Here is a 12,135-nt window from a genome sequence, read left to right on the forward strand (position 1 = left end):
TAAAGAAAACAATCGATGTCCACAGACAATATTACATGTATGGAGCCGCTTTGCAATGCACACTGTGGATTCAGTACTCGGACCTCAACACAAATGTGCCACTTCCTTTGCGACCCTGCGACTTCCTGGATGCATCAACATTAGTTCGTGTCCTAGGGACGGTCTCGCTCTCCCCGCCATATTTTCAGCATTCTGCCTGCATGCAACTTTCAAAAAGTTTATTCAGCTGTCCAAACATATCTTGTACTATCAAGTCGCCTCTGCAAGATGAAAGAACGAGGTGCAAGTTAGCAATATGCCATAGAGTAATTACAGTCCCACTGATGCATGATGATGTGTGCATCTAGCCCATGAACATAAATGTACAGCTGTAGATATTGTAGATCATGATGCAATTTGACAATAGAGAAAGGGGAAAAAATGATAGCATCTACAATAGGAAAGGATGAAGTGATTGACACTTCTGTGAACAGTCATTCTGTCATAACCCCACAGACACTGAAGCAGGAAGTTTGCAATCAAGTAAGTTTCAAGATCCAGTAGGATGGGGAAGCACGGGTGGTCCAACAGAATTGATCTTCACTCGCTTGCCACTGGGGTACGTTGTACATTCAAAAAACACAGAACAAAAACACAAATAACGCCCGTCAGCGAATATGTACATCGAAGCATACCCTCATCGGAAACGGTCAACTCTAGTTGAGACTCTTCAGCTGTGTGTGAACGTACACAGAGATTCTGTGATGTAAAGCTGTACGTACACAATTCATTACGAAGATTCATATCATTTACCTGGCATTATTCAGTGGTCAAATCAAGGAATTTGTTCTTTTACAAATATCATCATTTGTTCAACACTACAGAGATTGAACATTCTATGTCCATTTTATCGGCTCATTTTCATATATCTTGCTTTATAGTGTACTTCTCTTCAGGATATAGACGAGCACAAAATGAAATCGCAGACAAGTGCTGATCTGTTGTATTTCTGCTACTGTAATGTACAATGTACTTTCTTCTTTCAGTCCCATACTTGCAGCTGTTTGACAAACTAATAAACAGATGAGAAAATAAGTGAACAAATAGCAGATTACCTATAGTAATGATGGCCAAAATACAAGTGCGTGCAAATGCGCAACAGTGTGGATCGGAAAGGGAGGGTACGAGCATCGAAACCAGATATCGCACAATTTAATATTCTGTTTGTTTTATCCAAATGTTGCTCTTACAGCAAGGCAAGGAAAGGCAGTGCATTGCAAGGCTGGCCCAGGTGTAAAAAGGGTCTACATGTATGAAGAGCACTTCTGCTTGTGCTGGCCCGAAGTTCAAGTGTAAATGGTTCACCAACCAGCCTCAGGCTGGCTTTCACGTGTAACAGGGGCCTAGGGTGTATGTCAACAATACTTCCACTTCACAACTCGAGTCGTTACTTTGTACAGTTTGTAACTGTTACGGAAAATAGAATACTTCAGTGTTCCAGAGAATAGTCCTGAGCCCTGCCTTACAGTGAGGCATGACTGCTAGTGTGCTAATTAGAGTAATGGCTCACACAATAATGGAACATTGGAATGTCAGTGTCGAACCACAGAACTGCGAGCAATTCTAAACAGGATATACATTGTACATGTAGTTCACATCCACTCTATTTCATGCCATGAAAATACAATATCTTGCTTAACGGTAACAAAAGCCATTTTTGCAGCATTTACACTTTGTACGTACACAATTTTTCACTTTCTTCTACATTGCAGGTTGTTTTCAACTGCTCTTCATGCTTTCTGCTTGGCTGTTTTCAACTGATCTTCAATCCATTCTTTGGAGAGTGTATTTCAAGGTCATCGCTCACCATTGTTAATGTGAACTGGGTTATAGCGGGGAGGTTCAATAGAGCAATCGGGGAGGTAATGTCCTTGTTAACATGAACTTCAATGGCAGAAACAATATCCAAATCAATGAGACCTTTGAATTGTACTTTTCCAGATACTATAATGAAGAGATACATTTTCTTTTCTTTATTTTTTCAGAGAGACCCACTACACAACATGTACTTGCCAACATTTTCATTTGAGAAAGCGGTAGAATCCAGGATGCCTATGCGAGCAGCACTAGCTTGAATGCTAATAAAATCTTTCAAAAGTGGTAGTCTACCGCCAAATGCGGTAGAGTGGGCAAGTATGCACAATCAGGAAGACTTCACAGCTCTGATATACAGTATGCCACAGTATGTATTTTGCGAGGTTTTTTATTTTCATGAATTTTGCAAGTCAGTTGGTATTCACAAATTTTGGGAGTCACATGGTATAAATTATGAATGCCATGTGTACACATACCGGTACGTGTTTTACATTTCTCCATAGATTACTGTACTGCATGATCACAAATTTACTTAAACCACTCACAAAATTGTCAGGAAGCCTGAATTCGCGAAAAAAAAATAGACTCGCTAAATGGTACATACGGTAAGAGTATGCATGGTATTTAATATTATTCACAATCAACAGGCACAGGCATGGTAAAGAACTGCATGCACGGAACATTGTACGTAGACAAATTTACCCTGTACATGTATTCAAGTCTTACAATACTTGGTTCATCGTGTCTGAAATTTACTTCTCAAGCACTCTCACCTTACACACTTCTCAGTCACAAGATGCAGTAGAACTCTATCTTCTTTTCTTTGTTTCTTTGCAATTAAACACCAATAAAGTGCCTGGCAGCACCCGTATAGAGGCTGTATCAAGTTTCTTATTGGACCATTTCAATCCCTACCCCGGTGTCTGGTGTGAAAAGAGTACAGTGGAAAGGCTTCTTCAATTCTATAAACATTGTTGTCTGACGCCTCATCTGGACCGTACCGCCGGGAGACTCAACGCAAGTTTCAGGATCTCTCGCGGGGTCTTGTCAAAACATGACGAGTTGATGAGACATTAATTGGTCGTTATGAAGACATTCTTTTATCTTCTTCAATTATGTGAGGCTGATGATGCGCAGCATCGCCATTCCCAAGGTTAATGCGACACGACTGATATTATAGCGGAGTTAAAATCAAATTGGAACATCGCAGCATTCTATCTTTCATAACGCCGCTCTACCATGCACAATAATTAACAGATAATCCCCATTCTTTTCTCCTTTTTTTCCCTCCATTTTGTCTCTTTTTTTTCTCCTAATGCTCTTAAAGTGCAAACTCATTTCTCATTCTATGGAAGGCTTTGATGATTGCAGTGGAATCACTCTGATTAACGGCCTTGTGAAAATTTAAGACAGCCACACTGCAAAGTTTTCCATGATGATTCTAACCATGGAGCTACATTGTGTTGTAGTACAAGTTCCATGCTCTAACCCCAGCAGGTACTGTCTTTCTACTTACTGTGAGCCTGCTGGCTAATTTAGACAGGCCACTTGTGATACAACCATGTAAAGTAATGACTACTGACAACCCTAATTACAACAGGATCAATGAATTATTCATGACGAAACTAATCCTTTTACAAATTAATCTCTTCTCCCTCTCCATCTCCTATCCCATTCCATACATCACATACATTGTACAGAGACACACTTTATCAAGTGTGTACTGTCTTTGCAGATTCTCTTGACTTGCTGTTGAAACTGTAATTCTTTTCTTCTTTCATAGACCGGAAGAGCTTTGGAATTCTTTGGAAAAAAAACCCCACCAAACAAACATAATTTTTTTTTTTCCATAGGGGTTTTACATGATGATCTTAATGATTTTTAAGTGAAATGAAAAAAAAAAAATATTCCTCAGTCTTAGAATATTTTGTAATGGCTTTTGTAAAGTCAATTTAGGTATAAAAGGCTTTAGATATAAATTAAAGTATCAAAACTGTCAATTGGTCGCGAGGTGATACCTACACTTGTACCTCACAAATACGATTGAATACAAATTATCAACAGTCTAACAAATTAAATTAAACTAACATGGGTCTGGTGACAAGCCATGGTTCAGCCATGTACACTGTTGATAAATTGTGGTTCAGCCATGTACTCTGTTTTCAGTGAACTCAATGATCAGTTCTGCATTAAAGTTTAAATGTTATTCACATACCGATTTGTACCTCATGAAGTTCATAAATGCATGGAAAACTTTATGATTTGATGTACCGACACACAGCACGCGAGATGCTGCAGAGTCCTGTTTGTCTGTGAAGACTGTTAAAAGTGAGATGGAATGGTGGCCTTTGTGAACAGGGTGTCTCTCTACAGAGGGTTAAATCACTGAGGCAGAGTAGGTTATATAAAAAACCTTACAGTTGTACGCATGATTGGATGATGCCTGAGCGCAATTTTCAGGAAACAATCTGGATGAATCTGTTCATGTGGTAATCAAGCGAGTGGATTACACCACATACCATCAACAAAACGAAGCAAAACTCCAAAGAAAGTCAGCCCACATCACTGCACCTGCAAATAATGTCAGCAACATTCCAGTACATGACTTCAGCAAATTCTTGTTAAAACTTGGTAACTGGAAAGTTATCACTCATTGAACATTTGAAAAAAGAACACACGCTTTGAAACTATACCATAATTTTGTTGTTGCTGTTGTTGGGGGCAATCGATGTCCAGATAGTCAGTTAACCTATATCCGCTATGCAAAATCAATGCACGCTTGGAGCCCCATTTTGATGATATCTTTCAAACTGCACTGTACTTTGACTTTTGTGCTCTAGCACTTAGCCAGGGGTATCGATGCCCACCCCCCACCCCCATCCACCAACCCCCCCCCCCCCCAAAAAAAAAAGAATAGGACTGACTCTAAACTCCTCTAGAGTTACATTGTGTCTTTACCTCGAGTAGCCGAGCTGTTGGCAGCAGCCTCTGCCACCCGTTTCAGCTGCTGCTGGAGATGATGGAGTTCCACGGCCCGGGCCTGGTTCTGGCGCTCGGTGCTCTGAAGGCGATTACGCAGCTCCTCCAGGCGGCTCTCGTACGTCTGGAAGTTGCCGTCAATCTCCCCTGATGCATCGGCAAGAGAAAAATCAAAAAGAGGATTTAAATACGTCATCAAAACGATAATTTCTGCAACATTTGATGCAGACATGAGCCAAATGTAATGATGAAAACTTGAGAAGGGAAAACAGTTAGGCAATCTTTCTTCTGCTTTCTACTTCAATCATACAAATTGAATTCCTTTCCATTCCCACCCCCTTTCTTACAATTGTGTAACAACATCCTAAGACCCTTTTCTTCTCTCATTGAAAAGCTCAAACATTGTCATACGATTGTAAGTTCAAGAATAACAACACGTGACTTTATATTTTCTTCAGTGTGTGACAGATTACCAATACCAATTGCATGTTTGCATTTCCTTTTATGGGTAATAGTCTTATAGAGCATGAAATACATAAAAAATTCCCACACTAAAAGAAAAAATACATGTATTCCATGCTACAGTAATTACTTCATTCACGACACAATGGTACAATGTACTCTTCTAGCAGTAGCCACTTGGGTTTCTAAACATCCCATAAACGCACAGGATTACATGATGTTGGTTTGCTGTTTGTTTTGTATCCATGATCCATCTCTTGCAATTTCTTCTTATTTTTGTCCCATTCCTCTCCTCATATATTATATTTTTTGCAACTTCAGGCTCATGCTGAATTCATATAATCCTAGAGAGTACAGCATCAAAGAAAAATGTTCAGCTATTTCCTACAAAAAAGACAGCAAAACTTCCTAATACATGTACAATTGTATGTTCCCCCTCCCCCCCCCCTCATACAGTACACTGTACATGTGTACCCCATCACTTGCCAAATGTGTGTGACTGCATCCATGCATAAGCTATTAAATAAGAGTGATGTACAAACTGTAGAGTGGTATGGCAAAATTAGTGGGAGGGCATAAGAAGTCTTTCCCCCAAAAAAGTTCTTACTTGAAAATTTATGAAATCTTCATCACAATGAATGATAAAGTGCAATCTAAAAGCCCGGATGGTCTACAATTTTGTTAAATTGTACATGTATGTTGTCCGAAAGTTTACCCTTAAAGTACTACAATACATACATTGTACAATTGTATGCACAGGCTGTACATACTGGTAAACAATCTCAAATGTCTGAAAATCCCGTAACATCTGATGGAGGAAATGGCAGAGTGCAGTTGGCAATTGTTGGCATACATTGTATAAACCACACTACACATACTGTGCAAAACCTAAACAACATTTCATGCAAAGACCAATGTGGTCATATTATGCACCAAGTGCTAGGCCTGGGGTAACACAAGCGGTCCATAAGTCAACGGCATCAACGCCATCTAAAATTTGACTGGCTGCTATAGACTATGTAGAAATCTATTAACAATGTATGCTTCTGCATACAGTCGACCCTTGGCACAGGTTGAACCATGGTGTGGATGCCGTACAACAGTACTTATTTAATGGCAAATGTCCCATATCTGATGTTATGATAATGCTTCCCTTGGCCCTTGTCAAGCCTACTGTATTTCAAACCAATGTAAATCATCGGATAGACATGTTACCGTTTTACTAGATCTCTGCTCTACATGATTACACGCAACACTGCATGTAACCAAATACAGTGTACAAGCGTATACTGTAGGCACTAGTGCACTTTCGCACCTCCTCATCAACTGATCTCCAAACATGCATGAGAACTCACTCTAATATTCAACAGCCAGGAATATTTGCATCTGAGTGAGACCTAAGTCCACAAGAAAATGGATTTTTTTTTTTTTAACACTGTTAACACTTGACTTGTCGAAATATGTCGATCACACTAGAAATGTGTAAAATTTAGTTCTCTCAGAACTACAACCGTTACCGCAAGAATTAGCTGAGGAAAAGGGAAAAACAAATTTTACTTTTTCAAAGATACCATACTACCATAGAAAAAGCCGCTGTGATCGCTACATTCAGATCGAATGATCGACCTTAACTGCATGCGCGGAATGTATCTGTACTGTGATCGTTTATGCACAGAGCAGTATTTCAAGCAATCAAGATTTTCCGACACTTGAACCTTGAAGTACTGTAAAAGTTGAAATTTTCGCAGTGTTGAAATTTTTGCGCATTTAGCGCGACCAGAAACTAGCGCGAAGATAAAAGCATGCGAATACTTTTGCTGCCGTATGTTCCTGTACTTGGTGTCTTGATTCCGCGGAATTAAAAACATGCGAAACTCTTCTCATCCGGCCAAGCGCGAAAATAAATCGCACAAGAATATCCACTTTTACAGTAGTAATCCCTTTCAGCAGCTCCTTGGAACTATCCTGGGATGGTAAAGTGCAAAGTGTAAAGTGACACTTGTATAATGTATGTTGTACCAGACGAAGAAGCATAAATTTGAATAGTAACATCCATTCGTTAGCCAGACCAGACACAGTGCGAAGAACCCCAGTGACAGGGCTGTGTATAGTTTTCATATTAACGTTAGAACTATCGTTAATAGACCAAATATAGCATTACTAAATGCCATTAGAATATCTAACGTTAGGCTTGAACAATATAAGTTGCTGAATGTTTCCACAGTGACAATGTATGCCTCAAACAAGTAGGATTTTGACTGGTTACAGAGGTCACTTGTGACTTTTGATCTAACGTAAACATATCACATCATTAACATAAATTTAAATTAATAATTTAGTTAACATGCTAACGTTAGGGTGCTATGGTAATATGGTAGGTAATTTACTAAGTTTAATTAAAATTTATTATGAATCAATGGAAACTCTATCACATCAATGTGTGACATGAAAAAGTGACGACATCAACCAACACATCGTCAGATTTACATTGTAGGGTGAATTTACATCAGTATTATCACTGACGTTTATGAGTCACTGCTCTGCTCTGTGTTGTTGCCATGCACCACTATACACGCTTGCACCAGCCGCTGTGGCCTGTGCCTATCTAACGTTACAATTTGTATTGGCTATCCTTGCAATGTGAACCCACCATCCTCCGTACCTCCCCACCATGCCCACACTTAGTCTCGTCACCGGTGTACCGGTCTCACTCACCCGTTCTCGACTGCAGCACCAACAAGGAAAACGAACCAAAAATAGTTATCAGTATCAAATATTTTCCCCTCGATCGTAGGCCCATTTTATATCAGACGTATAGGACTTCTGCGTCGCATAATTCTCCTGTTGGCGATTACTCGAGTTCCGTTGACGACATCACTCGACACAGGCGATGAGCATCCAGTAAATGTCCAGTTTTATTTTGACAATGTACCAGTGGAATCGTACCGTGGCCGTATAGGTGCAACATGCAGTACATCCTTATGCCCACTAACCAAAGTACATTGTATATTGCGGCGTATGCGGGCGATCGTAGCCTCCTAGCTGTAATTCTCGTAGACGTGTTCGTGTCTACGGAAATTCTACACGTTAGCGTCGTTTTCACAGGTTGGATTGCACACACGCTACTTCAGTGAGTACGACGAACGGGCAGGCAGCGGAAGAGACAACACAACTAATGCTTTACTGCTGTCCGGGTATCAAATGACACGCACATGTGAGGATGCGGGCGTAACAGTCATAACAAAATAGTGCAGGCGCTCAGGTCGATAGAAAGTTCGCTGTGGCTTATCTAAAAATGATATTAATCAACTCGATTCATGGTTATGATGAAAAATTTACCGGGAGAAATTGTGAAGCTCTTTCTTCTTAGAGATCTGCAGTGTTGTTTTTGTTTGTTTGTTTTTTCAATAAGAGTTAAATTCTAATTGAAATGAAATGCTGTATGTCCCGAACCGGGGACCGTCCTGAATCCCCTTCTGTTGACCTTTGAGCGTGATGTTTATCCAAAAGTTGATACGGGCACAGCTTCATCCCTTCATATATATAATTAATACTCCAAGTTTCATTTGGATACCTCAAATGGTTGTAAAGTTACCCCGTCCGCAAATCGATAACGGACAGACGGACCGACAATCCGAAAGCTAATGCTTCCGGCGACGCTTCGCGGAAGAGGCATAACTTTCCAGAGAGTAGGCCCTAATGTCTGCAAAGAACCCTGTCGCCCTATCAGGTTTCCATTTATACAACTTGGTAAAGAGGGCGAAGTGCATGAAAGAGGGAATTACATCTTTTATATATTTTGCCACACATGTGATATGCACCGGACATGATCGATCAAAACATTTTTTTTTTTTTTTGTAAACATCGAGTTCTTTCGATGCCTAGGAAAAAAGGGAGAGCATCACTTTCCATAATACTATCTCTAATACATTGTACTCCCATTCCACACAGATTTTTTTCTCATCGATCACTCGTGGAAAGCAAGCTTAGGTTTGTTGCTTCCGGCCACCCACCGAAGTGTATCGGATCACAGTCTGATGAATACGACCTGTGTTGGCCGACTATCAGGTCATGATCAGTGTCAGGCATGTCAGGCATGATCCGATGAGGCAAGATCGTCCGATAAGGGAACTATTATACGCTCAGAGCTGACTCGAGTATTCTTCGCCATCGGACGCCGTTTCCAGTCACAAGTCGCGTCAAACAAAGTTGAGAAAGTGTCATGTCTGTCAGAAAAGTGTCGGTAATCCCGTTATCCGATGTGCGTCAGTTTCATTTCGTGCTGTAATCGGGATTAGTTCAGCATGCGTCCTGTCTGTGACAGTCTGTTAAGTTTCCGACGATATTAATCAGTCATTGGAGAGGTTGCGGCCTTGAACCTTGGTTCTGGGGCTCTTTTGGCATTGGTATCACCCTCATTGTGTGTAATTAGTGCTATAGTCTCTGGAGCATGTTAGATCAGATTTCATCGAAACTCATCCAAACGCCGATTTTTCCTCGCATTTTGAGGATCAGATGAGCGGCTCCGATGGTCAGTGAAATGGAGGCTTTATCAAGTCTTCATGTAAGAGTATAATCACGGAACAATGTTAATAGATTATAGGGAATTCCACACTCATTGATCATAGTCTATCTATAAATCCTTTAGCAGGCATGCTGGGTTAATCATACCAACCTTATTATGTCGATTATGAGAAGTCGAGTGAATGTGTATACTTTTCCAAAAAGGAAAAAAAAAGAGAAAAAGAATGATCATAATGTGCAATTTTGGTCGAATTCAATGAGACATTACCGGTTTGTTTTTCTTCTGGATCTTCCTTATCTATAGAAACCAATTTTTAAATGGGATATGAACGTTAAATAAGTGCGATTGCGACGATGTAATGCAAATAATTACAGCTAAATGGTTTTAAATGTTATGATTAAACAAAAATCACCGGTGATAAATTATTCATTGCTGCAATCATTATACAGTTACTATTGTTATTAATTTTGTAATAGTAGTAATTCTCTCTCCCTCTCTCTCCGTCCGAGCTCCATTTCATTTTTTTTTTTATAATGGGATATCAAAAATTGATCGTATTTGTTCTAGCTTAGTTTAATCTCAGCGAAAATTGAATTTCCAAACATCAATTCGATTATGGAAATTTGTTTAGGAGTGCAGTAACAGAAGATGTGCGATCAGGTTGCAGCAGTAGGAAATGGGAAATGGCTCTATATTCTGAGAATACAAGCAATAAATGTTTTCCAATAAGTGTGATTCATTGCTAGGCTGTGGACCGAATATAGAACTCAAACTGATGTAATTTCTAAAGAAACGAGAGTGATAACAAAGGTAAACATAACTCACAGTATTTAATGTAGGCGCTATTTTTTGTCACTCGCCCCATGGGGATTGTGGTTATATCTGATATATCTCATGGAGGGGGGAGTGAGTCACAACGGACCGATATTATTGACTTCGCCCGTCAAGTTCTGGAAATTGTTTTGCAGGAATCATCATTGGCACTTTATACTGTCATTATAGTATTATTTTACCTTTTTAAAAATATTTCAGAAAACTTGTTAGATTGCTTTATCTGCTCAATATCAGGAATAAATCTAAAATGCTGGTTAAAGAGAGGGGGGGGGGGGAATCAAATCTTCTCAAAAGTCGAACCAGTCTACGAATCATCCGTTACAACCATAGCGATGAGGAAGGCTTTGGAAATTGTGTACCTGATTCTTAACAATAAAATTGTAGTATGAACTTATTTCACTTCATCTTCCTAAATATGAACAGTGCACAGACAGTAAATATAAGTACATGATAATATCCTAAATCAACCCCTCCCTTCCTTCTAAAAGACGGGGGAAGAATTGCTTCTTGATCTTAGTGGGTTAACACCAGTACTGGTTAACACGAAGTCACCGTGCCAGATCCAACACACTCCGATCTCTTTCTTGAGGTAATCTTTGTAAAAAATCACATGCAGGGGACAGTACTGTGGAGAGAAAGCAAATGGTGGCGCTGTTCATAATTCTAGCATCCTGATCGTCAAGTTCGTTGAGGTTGGACGTCTTTCATTCCACAACTGGCATTACGTGCTATGACCTTACTATTACTATCTATTTTGTTATAGCAAACAATTATGTCCGCTCATGTTAATTAATCTCTTTCTCTCTCACCTCATTTTCTCTTTCTCTACCCTCCTGTCTTTCTGTGAAGTTTTTGCTTTTATTTCAGACGTTAATCAAATTTTGAGTGAATTGGATGAATTCGTTTAAGTTTGTTTGTTTGTTTGTTTTTTAAATAATATAATACGAGTCTATTATACATGGACATCTGTCATACATGTACAATGTATAATCATTCTGATAGTGAAAGGCCGAAGACGTGTGAATACATTATTCAGGGAGGTGTTACAGAGATGGAGTGGCAACTCTTCGTAATTCATGCAAACACATGTTTGGGTTCAAGGCGTTACAATGGGATGTCTAGCATTCCATTACGCTTTGAAGTCATGCTCGGCACCGCTCTAGTTGCAAGACGAAGTTCGGAGACGAAGAACGCATTTCACCTTTCGTTGAATTACAAGCTTTACAGATCGTCCGATTGTTCTAAACCTATATTGCTGCATTCACGTATACATGTTTTTGGGTTTCATTCCCCTTTAACACATACACCTAAGCTAACACACCAACTCAAATATAATCCACTACACTGTAAACTGAACACACTCAATACGCTCACTTCGCTCTCTTCATCTCCTTCCAACACACACAACCGACTTACATCCCTACATATGGAGATCCTCTGGATCACTTTGGGTCAAAAAGCTCTAAATCTCCACCTATATT

The 12,135-nt window shown here is 39.7% G+C and overlaps 1 protein-coding gene across 1 annotated transcript in view; it reads right to left on the minus strand.

Annotated features, from left to right (window-relative positions):
* LOC140234970 (alpha-1,3-mannosyl-glycoprotein 4-beta-N-acetylglucosaminyltransferase B-like) overlaps positions 1–8,238 on the minus strand; it is a 124,469-nt gene extending 116,231 nt beyond the window's left edge. Inside the window, exons 1-2 of the mRNA XM_072315008.1 lie at positions 8,011–8,238; positions 4,813–4,980 (exon numbers count right to left, since the gene is read on the minus strand). Of these exons, the coding sequence (XP_072171109.1) occupies positions 4,813–4,980; positions 8,011–8,095 (253 nt within the window). The 5' untranslated portion in view covers positions 8,096–8,238. The remainder of the gene's footprint in view (positions 1–4,812; positions 4,981–8,010) is intronic.
* Positions 8,239–12,135: the final 3,897 nt, after the last annotated feature.

Source organism: Diadema setosum, chromosome 11, assembly GCF_964275005.1.
Source record: "Diadema setosum chromosome 11, eeDiaSeto1, whole genome shotgun sequence".
In the NCBI taxonomy this organism is placed as follows: domain Eukaryota; kingdom Metazoa; phylum Echinodermata; class Echinoidea; order Diadematoida; family Diadematidae; genus Diadema; species Diadema setosum.